This window comes from Lonchura striata, chromosome 12 (assembly GCF_050655825.1).
Source record: "Lonchura striata isolate lonStrDom1 chromosome 12, ASM5065582v1, whole genome shotgun sequence".
In the NCBI taxonomy this organism is placed as follows: Eukaryota; Metazoa; Chordata; class Aves; order Passeriformes; family Estrildidae; genus Lonchura; species Lonchura striata.
Window position 1 is genome coordinate 9,073,837 of NC_140714.1, and position 27,413 is coordinate 9,101,249.

The 27,413-nt window shown below is 54.9% G+C and overlaps 4 protein-coding genes across 6 annotated transcripts; 2 read left to right on the plus strand and 2 right to left on the minus strand.

Annotated features, from left to right (window-relative positions):
- The first annotated feature begins 735 nt into the window (after positions 1 to 735).
- P4HTM (prolyl 4-hydroxylase, transmembrane) lies at positions 736 to 18,286 on the plus strand. The gene is made up of 9 exons (XM_021530483.3): positions 736 to 1,009; positions 1,079 to 1,160; positions 10,427 to 10,617; positions 11,618 to 11,714; positions 13,719 to 13,881; positions 15,493 to 15,678; positions 16,084 to 16,174; positions 16,565 to 16,688; positions 17,966 to 18,286. The coding sequence occupies exons 1-9, from the start codon at positions 761 to 763 to the stop codon at positions 18,187 to 18,189; spliced, it is 1,407 nt and encodes a 468-aa protein (XP_021386158.3). The 5' UTR covers positions 736 to 760; the 3' UTR covers positions 18,190 to 18,286.
- On the minus strand, positions 4,455 to 8,439 carry LOC144247006 (secreted frizzled-related protein 5-like). Its single transcript, XM_085590384.1, has 4 exons — positions 7,979 to 8,439; positions 7,090 to 7,262; positions 6,073 to 6,159; positions 4,455 to 4,915 (listed from the first exon to the last, which is right to left on the minus strand). Exons 1-4 carry the CDS (start codon positions 8,302 to 8,304, stop codon positions 4,590 to 4,592), a joined length of 912 nt encoding a protein of 303 aa, XP_085446510.1. The 5' UTR covers positions 8,305 to 8,439; the 3' UTR covers positions 4,455 to 4,589.
- WDR6 (WD repeat domain 6) lies at positions 18,286 to 23,295 on the plus strand. 2 transcript variants are annotated; one of them, XM_031505983.3, is made up of 6 exons: positions 18,286 to 18,467; positions 18,539 to 20,954; positions 21,235 to 21,330; positions 21,526 to 21,642; positions 21,832 to 21,950; positions 22,032 to 23,295. In XM_031505983.3, the coding sequence occupies exons 1-6, from the start codon at positions 18,401 to 18,403 to the stop codon at positions 22,520 to 22,522; spliced, it is 3,306 nt and encodes a 1,101-aa protein (XP_031361843.3). In that variant the 5' UTR covers positions 18,286 to 18,400; the 3' UTR covers positions 22,523 to 23,295. The 2 variants fall into 2 exon arrangements, with proteins under 2 accessions (XP_031361843.3, XP_085446507.1); XM_085590381.1 differs by having other exon boundaries at positions 21,832 to 23,295.
- On the minus strand, positions 23,166 to 27,413 carry DALRD3 (DALR anticodon binding domain containing 3). Of its 2 annotated transcripts, none has more exons than XM_021531129.2 (13): positions 26,820 to 27,413; positions 26,410 to 26,699; positions 26,057 to 26,328; positions 25,778 to 25,836; positions 25,558 to 25,680; positions 25,363 to 25,433; positions 25,208 to 25,266; positions 24,807 to 24,889; positions 24,582 to 24,705; positions 24,435 to 24,493; positions 24,215 to 24,328; positions 23,925 to 23,993; positions 23,166 to 23,745 (listed from the first exon to the last, which is right to left on the minus strand). In XM_021531129.2, exons 1-13 carry the CDS (start codon positions 27,270 to 27,272, stop codon positions 23,626 to 23,628), a joined length of 1,896 nt encoding a protein of 631 aa, XP_021386804.2. In that variant the 5' UTR covers positions 27,273 to 27,413; the 3' UTR covers positions 23,166 to 23,625. The 2 variants fall into 2 exon arrangements, with proteins under 2 accessions (XP_021386804.2, XP_085446509.1); XM_085590383.1 differs by having other exon boundaries at positions 25,208 to 25,287.

Genomic DNA, 27,413 nt, shown 5'->3' on the forward strand with positions numbered 1-27,413 from the left:
TATAGGTAATAAAAAGTGGCTCAGGAGTCATTAATTGTGAGGTACAGGTTTCCCTTTGATGCATTACTGCTACAGACATCGAATGTTTGCTCTCCGTTTTCTTTTTTGCGCTTGTTTCCAGCTCCTGTGCCAGCCCAACACTTCTCCATCCTTGCATCTGGTACTCTTTTTATTTGGGCTTCGCTTGTGTTAGTGCATTGGCTGCCTCATCTCTATTCGTCCTCAGGCTTCCCGGACTGTAACAAAACGTTTTGTACTGACACCGTAAACTGCATGACTGCTGCCCTGCGCAGCGAAGTCTCTGCGCCCGCCCGCAGACGGGGCAGCAGGAGGTTTCTGTACTATACTCTTGCACTCTAAATTTTAGACTTTTTAAGCAGGTGAAAAATAGAACTTTATTTTTAAATGAGGCACTTGTTCTGGGAATTCCTTTCTCGGCCCCGGTCTGGCTGGGGTTGTGGGACAGCGTTGAGGTGTGTGGGAGGGCACAGGACTTGCTCCCACCCCTCGCTTTTCTTCGCAGGCACCAGAGAGGGGCAGGGGCGGCGGAAACCGCCCGGGAGCCGGTTGCCAGAGGTGTGCCCGTGGTTTACTTGAAATAAATTGTGGCTTTCTAACTTGGGCAGTGTCCCGGCTCTTCTTCGCGGCGGGCCGGGGCGGGCCGGGGCGGGGTCTCCGCGCCGCCGTGCCCGCCCCGCGCTGACGCAGCGCCCGCCGGGCCGGGCCGTTGCCGCGGTGACGGGGCCGGGCGGCCGCGGCGATGGCGGCGGCGGAGGCGCGGGCCGAGGGGCCGCCGCTGCCCGGCCCGCCGGGGGGCCGCCCGCGGCCCGTCTGCTCCCGCCCCTACTTCCTCGTCCTCATGGTCTTCGCGCACCTCTACGTCCTCAACGTCCTGGGGCTGCTGCTCTTCGTGCACCTCAGCGCCGGCGAGCCCGGCGGGCCGCCCGCCGCCCCGCCGCCGCCGCCGCCGCCGCCCGCCCGCGCCCTCCCGCGCCTCGAGGGCATCAAGGCAAGGCCGCGACCGGGGGCCGGGGCCGGGGCCGTGAGCGCCGGGCGCTGACCGCTGCTCTCCCCGCAGGTGGGCCACACGCAGCGGGTGGAGCTGGTGCCCGGCAGGGCCCACGCTGTGCGCACCCTCAGCCTCAAGCCGCTGCTGTTCGGTGAGTACCGGGAGCGCGGTGGGTGTCCGCCCTGACGGCGGGGCGGGGGGTGTGCGTGTCTGTCTGTCTGACACCGCCGCTGTCTCACACCCACTCGGGGGAAAACGACTCCCCGCGTCTTGGCATCACCTCCCTGCGCTGCTGTTCCTTGGGGCTGCGTTCAAAGGAGCGTGGTATCGCTTAAGGTATGTTGATGCAAAATTCGCAGAGGTTACGTGTTCTGCATGGCCCACTTAGAAGAATTTGGAAGATTAACCGTTCCAGGTTTTTCAGGTTTCTGTACAAAATTAGGGATAGACAGCAGATCGCTGGCAAGAGCCTTGAAGAAGCCGCTCAGTACCAGGAAAGGACAAACTTGTTAATAAATTATGAAAAAAACAATGTAGTATTGATGCTTCAACACTGAGAAAATGAGTGACAGGAGAATTGATAGATTTAAATTTTTCCACCATTTTGTGTCCTGTTCTAGATTTACCTCTATTTTTGGCTTCTCTGATACACAACCACACAATATGTGCCTTTCAGATATTTTTAAATCTTCCTTACCTTTCTGTGATGCTTTGCTGTCACTGGTCAAGTCTCACTAATTGAACTCTGTGTCCTGGAAAGCCACTGACAATATACTAAATCATTTGAGGGGAAGGAGTCAATCATTACAAAATTCCTACTATTGCAAAGTCAGAGAAAACCTGTTGTTCTGGAAAGATAGCATAAAGAATCAGATGCCTTCTCATTTATAAATAGAGGGATTTTTTTCTGATTCCAAATAGATCATATACACTAAAAACCTCACCATTAAATTCTTAGTGGATTTCTGTCTGACATTCACTAAACAAACACACTAACCTGGAGCTGATAACCCCACAGCATCACAAAACTGGTGTCATTACCAGAACCGCTGCCTGAGGCAATTGCTTTGGTTTTCACTGGGAAAACTCCTGTGTCCTCTTTCCCTGCCTTTCCAGTACCACTGAAGTGAAACAGTTGGTCCTGGCCTGCAAGGAAGGTGCCGAAGATGATAAAAGGCAGGTTTGTCCTGGCAGCAGTAATCCTGCAATTTTTAGCTTCTTGTTCTAGCACCTCCATTGGTTTTGAGGGAAGCTTTGCACCATGAGGATGCCATCAGAGACAGTGACAGACATTCACCATTTGAGATGCCACGAGTCTGTTCTCCTTTGTTCTCTGATAAGGAGTCCCTTATTTAGAAACTACAAGTTGCAAGACAAGTCTTATCTCCTGGATGAACCTGCCAGGAGCCAGCTCTGACTTTAGAAGACTTCCAGAGACTTCTCTATGCAAGCAGTACCAATTCATTGCATCTTTGTTGCTTAAATTAGTGGAGGTGTGTATTTAACTTGGTTGTATTTGGTAAATATAGAAGCCCTTAGCAAAGTTTCTGGGGATTTAAGATGTAGTGCTGCAGCATACAAGAGCCAGTTTATGGAAACAGTGCCTGATCTATCATCTTTGCTCTCAGCAGAGCAGGCTGCAGTGGGACCACAGGAGCAGACACTCATGAATGATTTAATGTGTTCTCTGCTTCAGAGCATGGGCCGGGCACTGTAGGTTTGGTTTTTAGTTGTGGGCAAGTCACATCTGCATGGAACGCAAGCGTATTTTATGGAGCTATGAAAAAATTCCTGCCCTATTTTTCCCCCCTCTGGCTACAAGACATCATTTCTAAAGCTTGTAAATCAGACCATCTGTGCAGTTTTCAGTTGGGAAACACTAGTAATCAAATAGCCCTACTAATGAAAAACAAATCAGACAAAGCCTTTTCAACCTTCAGAGCTTTTATGTGTTTTGTTTTCCAAACGCAGTCTGTTCAGAAGATACTGCCATTGCAGGGACCACCTGACAGCAGATTCAGTGGATTGGGCAGCAGTTTCTAAGACAAGACAGTGGAGAGGAATAAAAATAGGAAATTTGGCTGTGTTTTTCTTCTGAGCCTCAGGGAAGAGAAGTAAGCACCGCTCAAATGTCAGGCCGCAGCTGAATTGCAGTGAGTGTCTGAGCGCTGTTCCAACCCACACCAGTGTGAGGGGGAGCCCGCAGCGTGGGCTGCTGGTGTGCCTTGTGAACACGGGGAGGCAATGTGGCTCCGGCAGAGCCCTGTGGCTCCGGCAGAACCCTGTGGCTCCAGCAGAGCCCTGTGGCTCCGGCAGAGCCCTGTGGCTCCAGCAGACCGGCTGTCTCTGCACGGCCAACGCTGCAGGCGTCACCAGCAAGGCAGAAAGCATTCCTCCCAAAGGCTGGTTTTTAACGCTTCTTTTGGTTTTTTATTTCAGCCACAGGTTTTAACCAATATAGAAAACTTTCCACGGACAGTGCATTGTTAGGCGGTAGAAATCCGACTTGTTTCCTCATTTGGGGATTTGCCGTTTTCTGCTCTGTGGTCTGGAGCACAGTGTGTGCCCCTGCAGGGAGTCACAGTCCTGCTTGAGTGAGATAGTGTGCTGCAGAGAACCTGGTGAGACTGAGTTTTCCAGTATTTTCTATCTTCCTTATGTACAGGTGGAAGGCCAGGCAGCTGTGGAAGGTTTCTCCCCTGCTCCCATATCAAAACTACAATATCCTACTGTGCTGGGGCTGAGCAAAGCTGCTGTTCACACCAAAGCAGAGCCTTGAACGGCTGATATCTCACTCACACTCTGCTTTTCTTAAGGTTCTTGTGATATCCTCTGTTACCAGAATCTTCTGATCCACACTGAATTTCTGATTGAAAAGTAGTTTTTTCCCTGTTATGTAGAAACCCTCAGCTATCTTCTCTGTGCCTGTCCTGCTTGAGAATGGCTGTTTCCTTTTGCTGTCTGGATGCTCGTCAACTCTCAGTGCAGGAAGCTGAAGGGACAGCCTGACTCAAGAGCAGAGTTCAGCATTCAGTTTGTAAGGGGCTGGGCATAGCTGAAGCAGGTTCCTCTCCATGTTAATTTACCTCAGACTGTTCAAGAGTAAAGTATTTGCTCCATTACACAAAAAGTATCTCTTCACAGTCAGGGAGACTTTCATGTAATCTGTGGACAGGAAGCAAGTAGGCACTTGGACAGCATCAATGTAACAGGGTCAAATAATGAATCTGAAACACAGCTCTGATAATGAGAACTAGACAGAACTGTTATTAAAGGTTTCTTCTAGTTTGTCCTCACCTGCACCATTTCATTGTCATGTTGGATCCTACGCAAAGCTGAACATAGCATGTCCTGGATCTACAGAGCAGTGTGAGAGGAACATGTTAAACCTGCATCCTTAAGCTCTGTCTTGGTAAAACAGGGATCTGTAGTGAAGCCCTATCTGTGCACTATGACTGCTTCAAATCACCTAGAAATATCACTGTACATCTCCAAAACACCACCTGCCAGGGAAAGGAGTTTTCTAGCCATAGGAAAGGGAGCAGTTTCTTATTGCTGGAATTGAGATTTTTCAGACCTTCTATCCCACCTGTTCAGGGCAGCGGTGATGTTTCCACCTGCGCACTGCTTGGTGCAGGTTCCTGTTCCTCTTCTGCCAGGCATAGGCCTTGTTCACCACCACTTTGTCACTCTGTACTTCACCACTTACAACGAAGACCCCTGCCTGAGTGCCTCGCATGATGTTGTGGGCACAGGTGGCATCTATGTCCAACCACTGCTGGAGCCTGGCAGGGATTTCAGTTCTGAGGAGTGGCCCATGCTTCAGCACCTCCACTTTGGATGGGTCCAGGTCGAAGTCCGAGATGGTGGTGGTGGTGTTCCTCCTCAGGATTCGGATTTTCACTGCTGCAGGGGTTGGAAAAAGAGCTGTGAGTTCTGTTTACTCTTCATAGCTCTCTCCTACGTCAAGACATAGAAACAGCCCAAGGCTTCTCTGCTGTCTCTGTAATGTGGGGAAGTATCTGACCAAGCTTTTGCAGCTGCAGTGAACTTGTAAAAGTTCTCATTTGAGGTTAGTTTCCAGTACTGAGCACTGTTCTTAGAATCACAGAATTACTTAGGTTGGAAAGTACCTCAAAGATCAAGTTCAACCACTGACCCAGCACTGCCCAGTTCACCACTAAACCATGTCCTCAAGTGCCACAACCACATGTCTCAAATACCTTCAGTGGTGGTGACTCAAGCCCTTCCCTGGGCAGCCTGTTCCAGTGCTTGATAATTCTTTTGGTGAAAAAATTTTTCCTATTACCCAATCTGAACCTCTCATTGCAGCTTGAAGCCATTTCCTCTTGTTCTTGTTACGTGGGAGAAAAGGCCTTCTTCTCAATCCATTTCCCTTCTAAGAGGGGCAAAGATGTATTAGTACCACTGCAGAAACCCTGGAGGAATCATGGGCACAAGCAAGCAGATGCATCAGTGTCCTGGTCTTATGCAAATTACTTGACTTTACTCTAAGTGGGGATTTCAGAAAGTGACATGACTGACAGCTGCTCGGGATTTGTAACATTTTTTATTGAAAAATACCTTTATTTTTCTATGTGTGTGCCTGAATTCAGGACAGCATCTTGAAAAATTCCTGCCATCTGATTGAGCCGCACTAGTACTGCTGCTTGCTTGGGCTAGGACAGAGATAGTCACAATACTAGAACAACACTATTAAAGTTTGAAATAGCTGGCATGGAATTTGCTAAAGATTCTTATAGACATTGATTGAAATGTTTGTCTGAAAGGGAAAACCAGAGTACATCTTGTTTTTAGCACTCACAGGCCAAAACCAAACCAGAGCCCACAGAAATAAATCAGGTCTTCACTTTCAGCGCTGCCCAGAGCTGGGTCCTCCTGCTACCTTACAGGTAAGGTGGAAACTGAAAATCCCTGAGATCTGCTGTGAAAGTTGCAGTTTCTCCTAGTCAGTGTGTTATGGCAAAGCTGTTTTCTGTCCATGCCACTGCTTGGCTGTTGGAGACAATGGTGGCAGTTAAGAGGAAGAGGAATGTACTCACCAAAATCATTTGCACAGAGGCTTTCCAGGATCTCCCTGGCAGTGCTGGCCTCCTCAAGCTCACAGTCCTTGCAGCTGGCTCGGGGCACTGCTGCAAGAGAAATCAGGTTATAACACCCTTGTCAAGCTTCACCAGAAAAGGCACAATGAAATGTTGAGATCTGCAAGTGGTGGCTTGCTGTTTCTTAGTGATGCTTCTTCCTGAGCTACCCAGGCCCTGGAGAGGTACCTCAGACAGGCAAGGTGGGAAATGTTAGATTCTCCTTCCTGTGAAGGCAGACACTGCTTGTCGTGCTTTGTTCAGGCTTGTGTGTGTTGCTGCATGTTAAAGCAGCGGTGAAAATGCTTAACGAAGATCTCCTAATTTGGATGAAACAGCAAAACCAGTGGTATGGCCAGACTCCATCCAGTGATGCTGAAATGATGTTGAAATGTCTGTTCTCCCCTTAACTGCTCTTGAATCTCCCCCAGTGTTCATCAGTATCTGGGTGTTAATTGAGTCCTTCAGACAGACTTTTTTCCAGTGTAACTCATGTCTGCAGAGGCTCATGTCCCTTCATGTTGTTCCTAATGTTTACAGAGAAGGCTTGCAAAACATTTCTTTTTGCATGTTTTTAAGCCCTAGACACAGCTGAAAGATCTGAGCTGCTGCTCCATAGCTCCACTGGAAGCACATCTCATGCTGGGAGTCTGCACTCCATGAGCTCTCCCACTGTGCCTGGGCTGGAGGCTTTGCAGCCTTTCCTCCCCCTGCCCCAACCCCTGCGGGGTCTGATGGCACCCAGGGAGCTAATGAATACAGCAGAGAGAGGAACAAGCCACAGCAAATGTTATGCTAATTTTCTATACACGGTTCCCAGAAAGAACAAGACTAGAATTTGGGGTTTTTTTTGGTTTTTTTGTTTTTTAAATACAGCTTAAACCCAGAAATATGCAGAATAGAAACAAGTCATAGGATCATCCTTTTGAGCTTTCAGTGTTATATATGGAAAAATGCATTAAGAAAAAAACCTCTTACTTCTCCTGCTTGAGGAATTTTCATCCATGGAGACTGCTGCAATGCACAGTTCATGATCTGCAGGGAACTTGTTGCAGTTGAGGATTTCGGGCCAGGGATAGCCGTAACAAGCCATGACGGGCGCACAGCTTCTCTTGACGGCTTCGCAGAGGCTGCGGCAGGGATAGATGAGCCTGGGGAGGGGATGGGTGTTCAGTGCCTCCGTGTGCCTGCCAGGAGGCTGAGAGTCGAGCCCTAACACCGCTGCTGCTGCACGGGGCTGTGTTGAAGGGTTAGCAGGCAGTTTGGGGACTTTTCTTTGAACATTCATGTCCAGGAAGCAAACAAGGAATTTCTGAGGACAGGAGGGATGAGGCAAGCTGCCAGAAGCCTTTCACCTTAAGGATCTTCTCTAGTTGTGCAAAAGCTACTTACCTTTACAGGTGCCTGCCAAATTTCCTTAGCAGCTCTGTATTTTGAAAACTGCACCTCAAAACTGGGGATTTCTTTTGCTGCTGGAGCAGCTGGGAAACTGAGAAACCATGTGTTCGGGGCAGGAGCTGGGGTGAGGGGCTGCACAGGAGGTGGGAGGTGAAGCTGGTGTGTGCCAGCAGCTACTGCAGTGTATGAGGAGCTGGCCAGGGCATGTGGCAGCAGTGCCTGGGGTGAGAGAGCAGAAGAACTCCAAGGAGGAGTTCTTCTGCTCCTGTGATGTGAAATGCTCATGTTTTGCTTTCAGAGGGATGTTCCCTGCTGAGTAATCCAATTTTCCCTTGCCGAGAGCAGTAGCACTGCTTCCTGGGGGCTGCACAGATCACACCCAATGCATTTTCTCTCAGGAGGCACACGGAGTTGTGCTCCTGAGGGGAGTTAACTGTTACAGCTGAAATAACTCATAAAAGCATCTTACCTGTCCAAACAGATCGGTGCAAAGAGGGAGCAGAGGAAAATCCTAGCGTCTGGGTGGCACTCCCTGGCTAGCAAGGGCAGCCAGCTGGAAGACTGCTGGATGACTTCTGTCATGGTCTCGTGCTCCAGCAGGTTGGGAATCCTCATCTCAGAGTAGCCGATATCGTAGCACAGGGCCATGCGGTGTGGGATGGGCATGCAGCTGGAGGATCTCCTCAGGTAGCTGGCCCAGGCACCTGGAGAGCCCCAGAGCAGCAGGCGTGCCACGAGACCCAGGAGCCACGGGCCACCCAACCTCGAGGGGTGCCTGCGAGGGGACGTGACCATGCTTGGAGCAAGTGAACCAACAGCACACCCCCGGACTGAGCTGCTCCTGACTGTGGAATGCCTTTTATAGCCTACGAACCACCTCTTTGTCAATCCATCCTCATTAAGTGCGGCCCTTTCAGAGCCCTCATGGGGAAGACAATGCTCCAATTTTCATTTGCCAGCGGCCCCGATTGTTTGTATTTTAGCAGGGGTTTGGCTTAGATCAGCAGGTGTGGAAATGAGGGCAGTTGGGGAGGGGTGAATGACTTGGCCCATGTGTCTTGGGGCTCTTTCAGCCAAGATTGAATCTCTGTTTGACACCAGTGCTCCAACCCATCCCCTTTCTCTTGCTCCAGGATTAGTCATTATTTCATAAACCGTAATGTTTTCCTCTCTTTTGTTTTTTGTAAAAGTAATCAAGTGTTGCTTAAAGTCAATTAGGAGGCATTTGTTTAGCTGGATCTATTGTTGAGCAGGCAGGGAGATAGGATGGTCTCACAGCCAGCCACAAGTTAACTGTTTAGGAGAGCTGGGGGCAGAGAGGAACTAATTTGCAGCTGTGGAGCCAAGTTGTTTGCAGACAGGATTGGTAGCACTCAGCTGGAAACCCCCTCACCTTGCAACCTGCATGACCACACACTTTCCAGTTAACAGAATTCCTACTCCATTCTGAAATCCCCTTACTACCGCTGAAGAATGGAATTGTCCTTCCTCCAGCATGTAATTAAGGTTCCATAAACCATCATTATTGTAGCCCAGTTTGGGGAACTGGAAGTACTGGGGGCGTTGGTTGCCAGTGCACGTGGTTCATTTGGACCTGGTGCTGTGCCATGAGGTTCAAACTGGTTAGTAGAAGCTCCAGCTCTGAAGCATCCTCTGGCACAAGGACCCTGTGCTGCCTGTGGCAGAAATTGTTTTCTTGGAGTGTGTTATGGATACAGCTGGCTGCATTGTGTTTCTGGGGCTTCCCAGGAACAGCTCATTTTCTACAGGGCTGGTTCTGGTCTGTGCTTAGCAGGAAGCCAACTGCTTATTGACAGCTTGAGCCAATAGGGTTGATTTCAGGTCATGAAAGTAATTAATTTTTTCCCTCCATTTGAGGATTGCTGCTGTAGTTGATTTATAACATGTCCTTGGCACATACCTGCAGGACCTCTAGTGATCTGCAATTTGGAGAGCAGGACCTTGGGTCTAGGAGCACTTAACCTGTCCTGCATTGGTGTTTTTTCTCCCCTTTTCAAAAATCACAGCAGCTGGTAACAAGGTCACCATAGCTGTGACAGACACCAGCCAGGAGGATCCTCTGAACCTCCTGGGCCACAGTGTAACTGCTCTGGAATGGGACCTTGCTAGTGCTGTCCAAGTGTGTCCAGTGTACCATGCAGCTAGAAGTCTCCTAGCCTCATGGTCATCAGTGGATTTCTCTGCACTTTCATTTGCTTGGGATTGTGAAATTGCCTGATTGCTGCTGGGTTTGTGCTGCAAAGGAAAGCTGGAGATACCTGGATATGGAACCTGGCATGTGCAGTATTTTCCTCTTTAACATTGCATTTGAAGACCCATTTTTAGTGGGGAATCAAGAGAATGAGTGGGAGTAAGTTAGAATTTTTCTCCTTTCTGTTTGAGTTTCATAATAGAGCACTATGCCATGCTCCCCTGAAAGGGGTTTGGTTTTGTACAAAGTGCCATCCACTCCACATGAGAGCAAGGAAGTCTGAAACCCTGGCCATCACCACTGCCCACTGTAATGATTCTTGAACTCCCTTCCGGTAAAGCAACAGTTCCCAGACTGTGATCCACATGGCACCTTTGAAATGGTAATATGCAGTGATATGCACGTGTTTGTTCACTCCTTTGTCCATTGTGGTATCTGTGAGAGAGTTTAAGGGCTTGACCCCAGGATCCAAACATTTAGGAACTGCTGCTATAAAAATACCTACCTCCAGCAGCTCAGGTGTGTGGTGTATGCTCTTTGAGAGCCCTTCTGGTAGAAGGGTGGATGTTTTTGAATGTCCCAAACTTAGTTCCTAAATTTTCTCCCTACCTATTTTGATTTTTTTTCCTGAGACTCCTGCTACCAGCATGGGATCCCACTGTAACAGTTCCTCAGTCTCTGTTCCTGCTCACACTTTTGCTGCAGAAATCCCTGATTTCCTGACAGAGGAGGAGTGCAAGCTCATTGTCCATCTGGCAAAGCTGAAGGGACTACAGAAGAGCCAGATCCTACCAACAGAGGACTATGAGGAAGCCATGGAAATGATCGAAATCAGCCAGATGGACATTTTCAATCTGCTGGATCACAATCAGGATGGGCAGCTGCAGCTCAAAGAGGTAGAGTGTGGGACAGACTGGGGAAGGTTTGCTGGAGACCCTCTGGCACATCCCCTCATCAGGTGCTTTCTTGGTTGCTCATGTGCTTGAGTGGGGCCAGACTCCAGGATATACCAATCACAATTTGCTTAATTTTATGCCTCAGAATTTGTGCTGGCCTTCATGATGGAAGTTTCTGGGCAATGTGCAGCAGTTGTCATGCTATTGGGAGGCAGCAACAGTCCTTGGCAGGACATGTGTGTTTTGAATATGATGGATAAAATGTTCCTGTGCTGTGGGTTATTGCCTCTTGCTGTGTGTCCTGGGAAGTGAGTTTGTCACGTAGGCCCTGCTTTGTGCAGCTTGTGGGGACCTTAGTGTGTGAATTTACAAGCCCCAGCAAAGCCACCACTATTGATGAGACGAGGGGAATAATAAGCCCCTTGTCCACAGCTCTTCAGCACCCTTGCCCTGTATGGCAGGGTGCATCAGGGCAAGTACTGACAGTTCAAGCATGTCCCTCGTCAGGCTCCCATTTCAGGTGAAACTGGGACTCTGAACCATCCTGTGCACCATGAGTGCTGTGGAGTATGGGGAGCTGTGCCACTGACAGCCCAGGGCAAAGCTCCTTTCTCTGGAAGTCAGAGCCTGTTGAGAGCTGTTTAGGCTTCTGCATCTCTCTGTACATGTTGAAGGGAAGAATTCTGTTGCAAGCCCTTACCTTGGACAAGTAAAAGCATTCATTCATCAATATCAATATTATCATCAATAGCTTTACTTTCCCTTCAAGAGAAAACTGTGCTTTCATATGCCATGACCTAAACTGGAAATAACAGCACTCATCAGCAACACTCTGTGTGTGTGGCTGCCAGATGATTCTCACTGCAATCATCTTTCTGCAGAGAAGTGCTGATGCTTGTGTGGCTGATGTGCTGTGGAGGAGATCCCACCAGACCTCATGCAGGGATTCTCAGGAGTGCAAGAAACCAGTGCTTTTTTTTGATCCATTTATGAATTTCAGGTGTTGACCCATACTCGGCTTGGGAATGGCAGGTGGATGACCCCTGAGAACATCCGGGAGATGTACACAGCGGTCAAAGCTGATCCTGATGGGAATGGTAAGAGCAGCTCCATGGGAATCCCTTCACCCTCAGCACCTTGGATGCCTTGCACAGCCATATGGGGGAGAGCAAGAGCTATGTCCCTGCCCAGGCCTTCTTCTCTAGCTGAATTTTTTGAAGGGAAGTAGCACTGCCCTAGACATCTTCTCAGGGAAGGGAAGTAAACGCAGGGTAAACCTCTTACTGCAGCGTTCCTGCTACTACATCACCAATCTAGCAGCTAACTGGTCCCACTGCCTGGGCTTGGAACTTGCTGGAGCAGGACCAGACCACAGCTCTGCACTCCCTTTCCCCTGTCGGACCTGCCTTGGTTCATGCCCTGCTGTAACAGGATCTTGGGATCTTCTGACTACAGAGCACTTGTTACCTGGGATGCAGGTGTACGGACACACATTGCATGCCCCTCCGTTTCCAGGGAAACTTTTGCAGCAGGCCAAGAAGCTCGTGTCACTGTGAGGGGAGAGTGGAATGAGTGGAGGTGGGGGTGATCTTGTCTGTCAGCCTTTGGCGCTGACCCCCGTCTCTGCCACTGCAGCCTCTCTGTATTCCATGAGGCCACTTCTGCCCCTCCTGCCCCGGTCTCCCAAGGGCTCCTGCTGGTCCGGACATACACTCTAACCTCTGCTGCTCTAATTAGAGTGGCCTCAATTAAGCAACACTCCATTTCCTAATCAAATTAAGTCTCTTCCAGTGACCTGGCATTGAGAGCTGCCCAGGAGGAGCTGCTTTGGAGTTGAAGCAGTAGCAGTGTGAATGCATAAATATCCGGAGGGCACCCTGTGCAACTCTCCTCCAGGCTGGTGGCATTCTTGGCAGGGGTATGACTGAGTCCTCAGTGGCTTTTCCACCGTTCTGGACATTAACAAATGAAAGTCTCTGTCTTGCAGCCTGTTAAAGGGCTGTTGGCAAGACCTTGTTTCCAGAGTGCTGCTTCCCTCTGTTGTTAGATTGGTACATGACACTGAGAGACCAGGTCACAACCTGGATGTGGCACTGCGTCATCAAAGACTGTGGGGAGTAAGGGGAAGTGTGGACAGAGACACTAGGAATAATAACAATGGATCATTTGGTCATGACCTGAGGACATAGCACCTGAGGAACTGTCCCTGGCTGACCCTTGTGGCTGGTTCTTCCTCCTGCCAGGGAGTGCTCGTGCCCAGGGAGCAGAGCTGGCACCCAGCAGCACTGGGTTTGCTGCCTGAGTGAGCTCCTCTTCCAGCCCATGGTGTGTGCAGGGCAGCCTAGGGCAGTGCCCTGCATGCTGCTATCAGGGACCTGTGCAAGGCTTCCCTTCTCCAGAAAGAGGAAAAACAAATGTGAGGATTTTCCTGAAGCTGACTGAGGCAAGAGTCCACTCCTTGCCGATTCCAGTTGAGTGCAAACAAGAAATACCTGTTTTAGGAGAAACTGTTTTATACCTCTTGTTTTTCTGTTATTTCTATTTACGCAAGACCATACTGTCATGTATTCCTCATTTATGTTTTGCAGTTACACAAATGCATGAGAATGTACTGCTTGTTTTGGGTTTGGCTTTTTCTTAATTACCTTGCAAGGTCATATAGAAGATGTGGTCTGAAGCCGTGCTCTGTCCTTAAACATGTTGATTTAAATATCTACAAAGCCTCAAGACATTGAGTGGCACAGACTTTCTTGTGCATATCAGAACTGTAGTGTCTATTTCTCTCTTTTGATATATCGATTTGTGTGTTTCAGGAGCTTCTTAAAGTTTAAAATGGTGTTTTGTTTGTCCCAGTTCTGACCCTGCACAATTCACTTTGGCAGGTTGCTCTGTGTCCTCTGCTGCAGGTGAGAGCATTGCAGGAGTCCATGATCATGGGCAGAAGGGGCGCTGCCTGTGGTGTGGTGGACACAGTGGACCCTGCCTGGGGTCTGTGTGAGGAAGGCAGTTTCTGCAGTGCCCTCAGCTGGTGTTTCTCTGAGTACAGGATGCAAGAACTATTACCTGCACCAGAGTGAGGTGGCTTTTCTCTGTTCCCATAGGTGTGCTAAGTTTGGAGGAGTTCAAGCAGTTGAATATCCGTGATTTCCACAAGTACATGGGAAACCAGAAAGTGAAGATGAGTGACTTGGTGCGCAACAGCCAGCACACCTGGCTGTACCAGGGCGAGGGGGCACACCAGGTCATGAGAGCCATTCGGCAAAGGTAAGGGCCAGGCAGCTGAGGGGAGGTTGGGTTTGGTAGGCACAAGCATCACCTGTGTGCTGGGAGAGGCAGTGGCTGACTTGCTAATATTCACACTTCCTAGTTGTGAAAAGTCCTTGGGGAATAAAGAGCAATGAACACATATACAAAATGGAGAGAGGAGGTTTTCATTAGAAGAAGAATTTGCATTGTCCTGTGGAAAGGGAAAAAGAAAAATCGAGCCTTTCAGCATCTCCATTCACTTTTGGGAACAGCCCTATAAAACCAGGAAGATTTGGCAGTATATGAAATCATTCATTCTAATTAGTAACTGAGCTTACTGGGAGAAACTGCCTGTTTCCAATGCTGTCTGGGTGCCAGCAGTTACTGTCATTTGCTTTAGTTACTCATGCATTTCACTGAATTTTGTCTTTGCTGTTCAGAGCTGACTTTTTAAAAAGCACAACTTCACCTTAAATTAATCAACTTAGTTTAATCTTCCAAGCACACATATTGTAGGGCAGCTCATGGCAGATGGGAAAACCTTTCACCTTTCCCTTCATCTCAGATTTGGTACTGGGAGGATCTGAAACCCAGCATGAAAGCCAAATCATGTAGTGAGTTTCAGATAATTGGCTGGAGACTCGCTTGTTCTTGTGATGCTGGTCCTCACCCAGAACGTGGGTGGGTAAAATCTGTCCTGAGGCCTGAAAAACAGCTGTTGGCCACTCCTTTTCTTCAGTGGGAAAATGGGGTCACATATTGCCTTGATTAGAGCAAACTGTGGCTGCCACCTTCTCTGTGCCAGCTAGCCAGCACACACAGGCATCAGCATTCCACTTGCACGCTCTGCAGCTCTGCAGTTGGCCACTCTCAGGAGGAGGTGAAGACACAGCACTGAAGGAGGCTGTTAATCCTGCCTGGGACCAGGCAGCGCCTGCAGGGGCTTTGCTGTCCTGCCCAGGTGCCACATTCTCCTTGCACCTGCCCCAAGGGCTTCACCGGTCCAGATTCTCAGAGCTCTGAGTGTTCTTTGGCAGGTCTCAAGACGTACCTGCTTGCCTTGGGGATGATCTCAGATGTAGCAGTGGAAAAATCCCAGAGCAGGAGGGCTCCGGTCTCCTTGATCACTTCCAGTGCCCCTCTGCCCTGGGGGAGGCTGCTGAAAAGGCAACAGGGAAAGGTGAGTTAGGTGACAAGACTGTTCCTAGAGCTAGTCTCTCGTTCACTCTCAGCAGGGGTCCTGTGCTTTACTAACTGTCCCTGAGGTCTGTAGGTGGTGTGCAGGAGTCCAGAGAAGTGATGAGATGGCACATGAAGGCTCCAGGGACATGCACAGAAGGGATCTTGCTGAGCAAGCAAAGTCTTCCAGAGAGCAGTCCTGCTAGAGATGCTTTCTTCAGTTTTGTTTTGATTTTTTTTTAACCTTGAGGAGGGTTTTCTGAGCCGATGGTGATGGTCCAACAGATGAGTGAGGACCTGGTTGTCTCTTGGCATGCTCGCTGCAGCCCATCCGTCTCTCCGGTCTTTTGGGGAAGGGGGTTCTCTTTCTCTGGGTTTATTCACTGCTTGGGAGTAGTGGCTGACAAGGGTGAGGGTGGCTTCCCACTCACCTGCTCTGCTCTTCCCCAGGGTAATGCGCCTCACTCGCTTGCCCCCCGAGATCGTGGAGCACAGCGAGCCCCTCCAGGTTGTGCGGTACGACCAAGGAGGGCACTACCACGCCCACATGGACAGCGGCCCCGTGTTCCCTGAGACTGCCTGCAGCCACACGAAGCTTGTTGCCAATGAAAGTGCTCCCTTTGAGACCTCCTGCCGGTAAGCTCTGCCCGGAACACATTAGACTAGGAGTGTGAAGAGCCATTTCGCCTCACCTCATCTTGCCTGGGACTCAGTGCTCAGGCTGTGGGCTCACAATCCAGCTCAGGACATCACAGACGTGAAGGGGTTTTAAAGGGGAGGTGGGCAAATCCTGTGGGTCCACACAAGGAAGGCAGAGTGGGGGGTCTGCCCCTGCAGAGCCTACAGGCACACTCATTACTCTGGGTAGGGTTTTCTTTGTTGTCCTTGTGTTACTCTTGGAGGAAAGCTGATGGTGTAAATCATGTGCCATGTGACATCTTGGAAGAGCCCCTTTATTTATGGTGGAGTGACAGGGCATGGGGACCCCTTGTATATCTCCTCCTGCTCCAGATGTGTCTCCTGACAGTCTCTGTCTTGCAGGTATGTGACCGTGCTGTTCTACCTGAACAATGTGACTGGGGGAGGTGAAACAGTCTTTCCTATCGCTGATAACAGGACTTACGAAGAGATGGTAAATGAACCTCACCTATGTGTTACCCCTGGGGATTCTGAGTCCCTCTTTGAATGTCTTTATTCACTGTGCCTGCAGAAGGGGTCTGGTGTATTAGGTTGGTGTACATTAGCATTTGGAGCTCTTGACAGCTGTGCTCTGACAGCTCGGCTCTCCCTGCTCAGAGGTGTGAGGTGTCAGGCAAAGTGTTAACAAATGGCAGCTGCTCAGAAACAGGTTATGAACCTCCTGGGGCCGAAACTGGCTGCTCCAGGTGGGTTATGAAGGCTCCTGCATCAACTTTATGCCAACCTGTGGAGCACTCAGGCGAGGGTGAGGAGCAGGGGAAACCCAGTGCATGTGCCTTGTTCCAGCCCTGTTTGTGACATCTTCCCTATGGTTTCTCTCCAGTCTTTGATCCAGAACGACATTGACCTGCGAGATACTCGGAAAAATTGTGACAAGGGCAATTTGCGGGTGAAACCTCAGCAAGGCACTGCTGTCTTCTGGTACAACTACCTGTCAGATGGAGAAGGTACAGGCTCACTTCAAAACTGGGCTCTTGGGAGTGGTGGTACTGCAGTAGGTGACAGCCATCATCTCCTTGCTGCAGCTGGGAGCTCAAAGAACAACCAAAACAAGGGTGGTAGCTGCCTGCTAGTGGGAACTGTAGAGTCTTTTTGTCAACAGCTGAGTAGGAGCTTCCTGACTCTGAAAGGCCTTTGTTTACAGGCAGTAGGTCAGTGGCTCCTGATGTCTTTGGGGGACAGGACTAGCTAGCAAACAAAGACCTTGGCTGCACTCATCATCACCAGCTGCCTTCCATCCCACTGTGCAAGCTGAAACTTCTGCTGGAACTGGGTCTGCAATTCAAAATGTGTCACTGATGTGGTGTTGCCCAAAGGGGTGGGGAGGGGAGGTAGACAAAGGCATGGCCATCAGCTCTGCAGCATGAGGACACATGAGCCACCCCATGCCACACTTGGGGCCAATGCCTGCTTTGTAGCTCAGCCACAGCCCTGTGTTGTGTCCTCGGGGCTGTTTTTGTCATGAAGCGCAGTGCGGTTTTCCCTGACAGGCTGGGAATTAACATGAATCTTCAAAGCTGCTGGTGAGTATGGCTCCAGAGGGTTTCCATGGCAGATTTTGAGCTTTGGTGGGAGAAAAGAGTGTAGCGTCTCTAGTCCCCTGAGAACAGCCCGTTCCCCTGTCTAGAAAATCCACAGAGGAAGTCACAAGACCAGTGTTTGGACTCTTGGGTGATAATACCAAGAACTCTCACTCTCCTGTTAGAAGAGCCCCGTTTTGTTTTTATGGGCAATTTTTTCCTAAATGGAAAGTGGCTGCTGATGCAAGTGTGCCACAGAAAAACAATAGGATCATTGTAAACAGGTTATCTAGAACTGCTGAAATGCAATCTCTAGAATGGCTGCAAGCCTCTGGCTTCCACAGGCCTTCTAGTGGCAGTACCCATCTCTTCTGTGCTAGCCTTCCTTTTTTAAAAAGAGCTGAGAAAAACAGGCTGTGATCTGGATTGTGAGAGCCAGTTGTGCTGAGCAGAGATGGAGGCAGTGGGCATTTTGCACTCAGGGAGCCTGCCCTGATGAACTCCTTGTAGGCACTAGGGTGAGATGGCACTAAGATGGAAGGTTGCCAGGAAAAGTAACTGCTGGGAGATGTATCTGAGCTCAAATCCAAGCAGGTAGTGCAGGCAGGAGAGATGGCATTGGTGTTCGCTGGCCATGTGTCCCTCTGTGGTCCCAGCTGTGCCTGCCCTCCTATGCCACCGTCTAACGGGGCTCTGCTCCACAGGCTGGGTGGGGGAGCTGGACGACTTCGCTCTGCACGGGGGCTGCCTGGTCACCCAAGGCACCAAGTGGATCGCCAACAACTGGATCAACGTGGACCCCAACCGGCGGCGGCAGCAGCAGTTCCAGCAGGAGATGGAGCGCTTGGCGGGGTCAGAGGCGGGGGCCGGAGCCCCGGGCGAGTGGACAGTGGACAAGGCGTACAGCGGGGTGCACCTGGAGCTGTAGCGCCGGGACTGCCGCCTTGGCGCACGTGTCCTTTTCCCGCGCGGGCCGAGCGCGCGGCGGGGCCGCGTCGCGCGCCAATAAAGCGTGGAGACACGGGCGCCGCGTCCGCGTGCTCGGGGCGGGGCCGGGCAGGGGGCAGGGGGCGGGGCGGCGGCACGTGGGACTCGGCCAATGAGCGCCGGGGGGCAGCGGCGGGGCCGGCGTGGCTAAGATGGAGTCGGTAGCTCTGGTGGCGCCGGTGACAGCGCTGGAGTTCGTGGGGGACGCGCTGCTGGCGGGTGAGCGCTGGGACCGGATCGGGGGGGGGGGCGGCGGGGCCGGCGGCGGCGGCTGACGCGGTGTCCCGCAGGTACAGGCCCGGAGGTGGTGGCGTTCCGGCTGAGCGGCGGCGGGCCGGCGGCGGCGGCGGGCCGGCGGAGCGTGCTGCGTGAGGCCAGCGTGCAGGGGCTGCGGGCCGAGCCGGGGCCCGGGCCGGCGGCGCGAGTAGCGGTGTTCGGTGGGCGCTGGCTGGCGGTGCTGACGGTGCGGCGCGGCGGAGCGGGCGGCGGGCCGCTGCTGGCGGCGTGCGGCGGCGGGGCCGCGCGCGAGCTGCGGGCGCGGGTGTGGGAGGCGCGCTGGGCGGCGGGCCGGCGGCTGGCGCTGGCGCTGGGCGGCGGGACCGTGGCGCTCTACGAGTGGTGGGGCGGCGGGCGCTGGCTGCGGCAGGCGAGCTGTGGCGGGGCCGGGGCGCTGCGCTGCGCCGTGCTGGCGGGGGTCAGCTGGGGGCGGCTGGCGCTGGCGGCCGGCACGGCGACGGGGGACGTGGTGGTGTGGCGGGCGGCGGCGGCGAAGGCCCCGCAGCGTCAGCTGCGCGGGCACCAGGGCGCGGTGCTGGCGCTCTGCTACGCGGCGTCGCGGGGTCTGCTCGCCTCCGCCTCCGAAGACCGCAGCGTGCGGCTCTGGGCCGTGGGCGACTTGGGCGGCGGGGACGGGGCCGGCGCCTGCCTGCTGGTGTGCTACGGGCACGGGGGGCGAGTGGCCGCCGTGGTGCTGCGGGGGCCGCTCCCGGTCAGCGCCGGGGAGGACGGCGCCTGCCTGGAGTGGGGCGGCGGCGGCGGCGTGCGGCGGGCGCGGCGCGGGCACCGCGGGGCCCTGCGCGCCCTGGCCCTGCGCCCCGCTGGCGGCCGCATGGCCACGGGCGGCGACGACGGCGGCGTCCGACTCTGGCAGCCCCGGCGGGAGGCCGCGGAGGCGGTCCCCGCCGTTGCAGCGCTGGGGTCCCCGGAGCGTCCGCGGGCCGTGCTGCTAGTGGGGCCGCGGCGGGTGCTGGTGCTGGGCGAGGCGGGCGGGCTGGCGACATTCGAGGTGGCTCAGGGGCGCTGGACGCCGGTGCTGCACCCCGCCGCCAGCGGACCCCGCGCCCTGCTGGCGGCTACCCCGCTGCACGGATGGGACGAGACGCTCTGCGCCGTGGCCGGCGGCGATGGGCGCCTTCTCCTTTTCGCCTTGAGCCGCCCCGGAGCCGCCGCCAAGCTCACGCTGTTCGAGGGGGCCGTGCACGGGCTGAGCTGGGCCCCCCGTCCCGGGCTGTCCCCCAACACCGCTGCTGCTCTCTTGGCCTCCGGTCCTGGCGGGGAGATGCTCTGGTTGGATGTCACCCACCGCCCCGGACAGGCACCCTGGGTGCAGCTCATGGGTCGGTACCTGCTGCCCCCCTGCAAGCAGCGCTGGCACACCTGTGCCACGTTCTTGCCCCAGAAAGGGCTCCTGGTCTGTGGGGACCGCCGGGGCTCCCTCCTCCTCTTCTCTTGCAGCAGCTCCTTGGAGCGGGCTGCAGAAAGCACCGACATTGTCAATGGTGCCATTGACCCCGTTGTTGAAGACTCCAGCAGTGAGTTGGAGCCCTCTTGCTTGTTGCACAAAGAGGCTCTTCCTCTTGAGTCTCCACTGTCAGTGCTCTTTGGACTCCACGGGAAGACAGGAGTTACCTCGGTGACCATCCACAGGGGCTACATTTACAGCACAGGCCGGGATGGTGTCTACCGCCAGCTCCGCCTGCGGGACCAGCAGCTGGAGGTCCTGCAGAAGCACAGGCCCTGCAAAGGGCTGCAGTGGATTGAGGAGCTGCAATTCACCTCGGATGGGGACCTGCTTGTGCTGGGCTTTCACGCTGACAACTTCGTGGTGTGGAGCAGCAGGACTGGCGAGAACATCCACTGCATCCCTTGCGGGGGCGGGCACCGCTCCTGGAGCTACTGCAGCAGCCCCTTGGCTGAGGTGTTTGCCTTTATCAAGTCTGGGGATGTGATGCTGCACCACCGTGAGGCCGAGCCCTGCGAGCAGCAAGTGCTGCTGGCATCCCTGCACGGGCGGGAGATCACCTGCGTGCGGCGCCTGGGGGCCGTGGAGGTGCCTGGCCGTGCCACTCTTAATGTGTTTGTCACCGGCAGTGAGGACACCACGATCTGTGTCCTGGTGCTCAGTGAGAACTCTCGGGCAGCTGTGCCCCTTGCCCGCCTCAGTGACCACATTTCCAGTGTGAGGACGTTGGCATTTGCCATGGGACCTGGAGATGAGAGCTTTGGTGATGAGGGCTTGTCTGCCCTGCTCTTCTCTGCAGGCGGCCGTGCACAGATTGAGTGCTACAGGCTGCTGTGCACCGGGGACACAGCGACTGAGAGTGCTGTGGCCTGCCAGGTCATCCACGTGGCTTCCCACCGGCTGGACAAGCACTGGGAGCACAAGAAGAACAGGCACAAGCTTGTTAAGATGGACCCAGAGACAAGGTGATGATCAGGGACTGCCCAAGGCAGAATTAGGAGTGATCACAGTATGGGAGGGTGTTGGGAACTGCACAGGCCTCCACTGGAATACCTGCTCTGTACAGCTGCAGTTTCAGCTGAGGCAGAGAGGGCCAGCGTGGCTTCATTTGTGATTCCTGGCGTACAGTGCCCTGTGGGCTTCAAGGGGCTTTTGGTGTTAGGGAAAGGCTCAGGGCTACTCTCCTGGGCCACCCACCTCCGTGGGGCCACAGAGGTGTTGGTGAATATTGTGTCTTTGCTGTAGGTACATGTCCCTGTCAGTTGTGCCTGGGACGAGCACCAAGCAGTTGCCAACACCCTGGAAATTCCTGGCTGCTGCCTGCAGTGATGCATCAGTCCGGTGAGGAGCCATCATGGGGCCTGACAGGGAGAATGGAACCGGTGATGGCAGCAGAGCAGGCTCAAAACAAGAGGCTGCTGATATGGGACACGGCCTCCTCTGAACTGGCCATAAGACAGTGTGTGGTGGGAAATGGGGCAGTGGAGCCAGAAGCTCCTACTCTCCCACAGCCAACTGCCCTCTGCTCCATTACAGGATCTTTGGGCTGCTGGAGGCTGCTCGGAAGTTGGTGCTGGTGGCAGAGTCATTTCACCACCAGCGCTGTGTGCTGAAGGTGGAAGCGTTCCTGCACACATGGGCAGGAGGGGAGAGGTGAGCCCCGAATGCTGAGCTGCAGTTGATGGGCTCTGGGGAGAAATGTCTGTCCTTGCAGGGATGGCAGCTCAGCAGGCAGAGGGAAGGGACAAGTTAATCCCTGGGGGCTGTTCTGCCACTTCCACGGATATCAGTGGGGACCCTCAGGGCTGCAGCCAGAGACTCCCTCTACATTCCCTGTTCTAGGAGGCACCTCCTGTGCAGTGCAGCCACTGATGGCAGCATTGCCTTTTGGGACATCACCAGCCCCATCATGGATGCGGCAGATGCCCTGCACCAAGCAGAGGGAGAGATGCAGCCCTTGGGTGAGTGCTGCTGCCCCGCAGCTCTTCTGCTCCCTCTGACCAAGGTGAGCGTTGCTCTCCTGACCGAGCCTGTTTACCCAGGCCTGGGCGCCCCACTGGTCACCATCATGGCCCACAGCTGTGGCGTGAACAGCCTTCACATCCGTGAGACACCCGAGGGACAGTACCTGGTGGCCAGTGGCAGTGATGATGGCTCCATCCATGTCTGCCTGCTGGAGGTATCCCTGGACAGAGATGAGGCCATGGCAGGAACCTGCCTGCAGGTCCTGGAGCGGGTGTCCAGGCCCTGTGCCCACGCTGCCCACGTGACGGGCATCCGGGTGCTGCGGCCAGACCTGCTGCTCTCTGCCTCAGTGGACCAGCGCCTGACGCTGTGGAACCGCAGCCCAAGCGAGCTGGTGCCCCTCAGCACCACCTTCTTCCATGTGCCTGACCTGGCTGAGCTGGACTGCTGGGAGGTGGTGGATGCCGGGGGTGAGCTGCGGTACTACTGCGTGCTCTCTGGGCAGGGCCTGGAGATGCTGTGCGGCACAGCCTCCTCCAAACCTCCTCCACAAGAGGCTCCTCAGTAATGGGGCAGGTGTGTGACACATCCAGGTCCCTGCCTGCATTTGGAAGGCACCCTGCACTTGGGCTTTGCCCATTGCTGTGGCCCCTGCCTTTAGGCACATGCCATGGTTGTGGTGCTCGAGGCCAGTGGTCTCTGGGAAGAAGGCAGATGGGATCCCTCCTGGACAAGCCTGGGCCTTCCCCGTGCAGTAAGGAAGTGGGGCTGTTAATCCCCGCTGCCCAAAAGCAGCTCTTCCTCTGCAAGGTGTGAAGGACCCATGTCAGCTTTCCAGTCTTGTCATCAGAGAAGAACCTTGCTTGGGTGGGCACTGAGGACATGGCGCAGCCCTGGGCGCTTGAGAGCAGCAGAAGGCCAGGAAGAGTCAGGGACGGGTTGTGACATGTGGGCTGCAGCCTTGTGTGTCCACGGACAGCACTTTTTGACAGTCCTGACCCTGCAGTGGTGAGGATGGTGCTGAAATGCACAGGGACACTGATCATCCACAGCAGCACTCTGTAGCATGGGGGTGTTGCTGGGCTGCCCACAAATACCACCCCAATCAGGCCAAGTGGGTTTTTCCTGCATAGCAGCAGACCCAGGATAGACAACCCGAAGGAAGGAAGGAAGGAAGGAAGGACAAACAAACCTGAGGTCAGACACACAGAGGGTTTGTCCAGCAACAAGTGTATTGAACCCCAGTACTGGGGCCTGGCTCAGAGCCCAGCAGGAGTCTGGAGCCTCAGGAGCTCCCTGCCAGCACGGAGCACCTTTCAATAAAGTTTTGAGAGAAGTGAAGTTGGCATTTGTCTTTGTGGTGACTGGTCCCTGCTGCCACCTCCCCAGCACTCCCAGCTCAGCTTCTGGGGTGCCACAGGAGCCCTCTGCCCTTCTGCTGGTGTGGATGTGGAGGGCTATCCATGTCCCACACTAGACACAGCTACACACAGTACAGACCAATCCCCAAACACCATGGACCATGGGAAGGGAAGCACCTCCATGGGGCTGAATTGTGCCTTGCCTGCCACCAGAGTAGCCCCTGTCTTGCCAAGACAATGTGCCCTGTTCTGCCCCACCATGTGGTGTGTAGGTGACTGTCACACCATGGTACAGCTCTTCAGGGGTGGCTCAGATCTGGCTGAGGGGAGGGAGGTGTAGGGTTGCCAGTGCGCTGTGGAACACGTCCCTCACTGCTCCCAGCAGCTGGAGGCGAGCAAACATCTGGTCAAAGAGATGAGGGAACGGCTCCTGCAGGGAGAATGGCAGCTTAGGACTGGTGGCCAAACTGACCCTCTACAAGGCTGGCCTGCAGGCACTGCTGCCTGTGCATCACTGGAGGATGGGACAGGGGACCATCACATTCCTGGCACCATTCCCCCCAAAAGGACTGCAGGGCCACAATGCTGCAGCTTGGACACCTAACTCACCCCCAGGACATGCACTCGGTTGTAGTAGGAGCTGAAATCCATGCTGAGCTGGATCAGGAACTTGCACACCTACAAAGCAGAGACATTCTCATGGCACAGTGAATTCTGGCTGGTCTTGGGCCCTCGCCCACCTCAAGCACAGCAGGAACTGCCCATGAGCATTGCCATCTATTCTCTCTGCACTGTCCCTGTGTTGTTCACTGATGGGCAGCACCTGCTGGCATGGAGCTTTGCCCTGGGCTGGGACTGGTGGAGCAGCATCCATGGATGCTGTGGCACATGGCACTTACTGCCTCTGTGTTGGCAGTGATCCGGATCCCCTTGGAGGACATGGGCAGCTGTGCTGCCTGCTGCAGGACTTCAGGGAAGGGCAGGAGATAGTTGAAGAGGAGGAGCCATTCACCCTGTGAAGGCATTACATGTCTAAGTATCAGGTTCTCCTGGGCCAGTAGCATCCATCACCAGAGCTGAGGATGCACAGATCCCCCCATTCCTCATCTCAGCACTCACCTCTTCTCGGAGGCAGGAGAAATTCAGTTCAGATACTGGTGGCAGAGGTGGATATGTGCCTGGAAAGCAAGGAGACTGTTGTGCCCAAAGAAGCCCCTGTGGCTCCAGAAGTTGCTGTCAGGGGAGGGTGGTGGAGCTGGTGCTCACCCTGCTCCACAGCCCGCTGGAAGGTTTTGAAGAGTGTGGCCAGTCGGGCACAGTTGTACATCACAAAGGCACCACTCTTTGTTCCCTTTGTGGAGATGCTGTTGTTCTCCAGGTCCAGGATGATCTGAGGGCAGGGAGAAGCCACAGTCCAGGCTGCTCAGCAAAGCTCCACTCTGCTCTTCTGACAACCTGCCAGCCCTGGCTCCATGCAAGCCGCTGTCCTACCTGACTCCGGTGAGCAGTGCTCAGCATCTCAAACCTGATGGCAGCCACTGTCAGAGTATCAATCACCTCTGTCCAGGCCTCATCTGTGGAGAATGTAAGTGCCATCATGCACAGCTTGCTCCATTCCCATGTACTGATATCCCTAGCACCCAGGCAGGACACCCCTGCCAGGACCAGGTAGTGGCTGAGGACCACCACACCGCTGGCCTTGGCTCCCACCAAGAGTTGCTCTGTGCCAGTGCCCTGGATGTTCTGATGCCTTCCCAAAGCAAGGGCAACACCTGGCTTGATCCTGGAAGGGAGAAGGAGCACCCTGCAGGTGCAGCCCCCCCTGCCTGTGGACTCATGGGAGCAATGAAGTGGGATGGAGCAGCATCCATGCCTGGGGCCCCAGCTCTCACCTTGTGCAAGCTCCCCATACTTCATCACGGAGGCTTCATACATCTGGCGCTTCCGGAGCCTGGGAGAAACACAGAGCCACCTGCTGTGGGCTGAGCTGGCCCACAGGGAGCCTTAGCAGGAGAGAAAGCAGCAGGTGCCTTGCACACCAACTTACTGGAAGTACTGGTCTGCCCCAATGGGTGATGAGGGGTTGGTCACCTTCACTGGCCCACAGACAAGGTGTTTCTGAAAGACAGAGAGGCTGAGGCTAGGAACTGAGTGAAATCCAGCCCTGTTCTAAACCTAGTCATGAGCCAAGGATGGATGCTGGGAGCCACACTGATCAGGGTCAGAGGTTGCTCTTGCTCACCTGCAAAGCTGTGTGGGCTCCTTGATCCAAAATCCTCCAGAGCACATCCAGCTGCTGCTGCTGGAATTCCTCCTCACAGTTCACCACATGCACGATGCTGCAGCAACTGCTCTGGCCTTTGGCCTGCAGCAGAGCACAACAGGGAGCTCAAACCTATTGCCTGGCAGAAAGGAAGGACACTTGGGAAGCGAGAGGCAAGCAGTACTGTGGGGTCACTCACTGGGCACTGCAGAACAGCTTCCTGCAGCTCAGCCAAGGCCCGCAGTGTCCTCTCTGTCACTAAAAGAAGGAGGGACACAAAATGGGACATGGAGTTCTCCACCTCCACCACTGGGTCTGCCCCAGGCTCAAACCAGACTGAAGGGGAACAGGAAGTGAAAGCCATTTGTATCCACCACCCCACCTCATTTTTGTTAAAAACACTTGAAAGGAAACAGGCCTATTTGCACCCATTCTAGCCCCGCTGCCACACCCGAGCTGTTGTACATGCGAAGCTCACCGAGAAGCACATCTAGATTGGGGTCGTAGCCCAACAAGCCCTGCTGCTCCACGAAGCTCTTCAGGTGCACCTTAAAGATGACACCCTCGGCTGTGCCCGGCCCCTGCTCACAGGCTGCGGCACAGGGGCACCGGCCCAGCACCGCCTTCAAGGCCGAGACGGCATCAGTGAGGGACGAGCCAGCGGAGCCGGAGGGCCAGGAGACGCGGAGCTGCCGCAGGACGTTCCAGCTCCTCTCCTCGCTGAGCGCAGGGACCAGGCGGACGTGGACCCTGCGACAGAGGGCGAGGCAGGCGCTGGGAGCGGCGGGCCCCGCGGCGAGGGGCCGGGAAGGACGGGATAAAGGCACTCACCCCTGGGCGCGCAGCAGCTGGGCCAGGTGGTCGGCCAGCAGGACGGAGCGCAGGTGGCGGGGCCGCGGGGCGGCGGGGCCGCGCAGGGCCGGGCAGTGCAGCACCACGCAGCCCGCCCGCGCCCCCGCCGCGGGAGGCGCCGGGCCGGGCAGCGGCCCCAGCAGGCGCCGGAAGGCCTCGGGGCGCCGCACCTGCACCGCCAGCCCCGCCGGCGTCTGCCGGCACACCCGCAGCGGCAGCACCGCCGGGCCCCGCAGCGACGGCACCGCCGACACGGCCTCGGGGGGCACCTGCGGGCGGAGAGGAGTCCGGGCTGCACGGGCACAGGGCAGCGGCGCCCCCGGCCTCACCCAACAGCTCCCGCAAATCCCCGCTCCCGAGCCAGCCCTGCCCGCGCCGCCCCGGCCTACCTGCCCGCCGGGAAAGGCGGCGCTCAGCGCGGCCCGCGGCGCCAGGAAATCCCGGTGGCGCAGGTTGCGGGCGCCGCTCTCCTTCACCCAGAGCGCGGCGGGCCGCCCCAGGGCCCCGTTCAGCGCCCGCAGCGTCGCCGCCACCCCCGGGCGGTTCTCGGCCATCTCCTCGCCCATGGCGGCACCGGAGGTGACGTCACGCCTCGCCCAGGAGGCCGCCATGTCGCGTGCGGCGCGCGGCGCTCCCGGGCGGCCATCTTGGTCACGGGCGCGCGGCCGGGCAGGGCGGCCATCTTGGGGGCCGGCGCGGAGCCACCATGGTGGGTGTGGCGGGCAGCGGCGCCGCCATGGCGGGTGTGTCAGGGCAGCACCATAGGGCTGCAACCAGGCACCCCGAATGGCCCCAGAGGGTGTCAGTCCGCTCAGCCTCGCCCAGCGGGGCCATGGTGTCATCCTCAGGTGTGCAGGAGTGGAATCCCCGCTTCTCCAAAACTGGGGAGCCCAGACCTAAAACCCTCAGGAGCAGAGCAGGAGCCAGAGGCCGTGCCGGGGTCAGAGAGGGCTGGGCAGAACCGGCTGCCCGGGGCAGGGAGT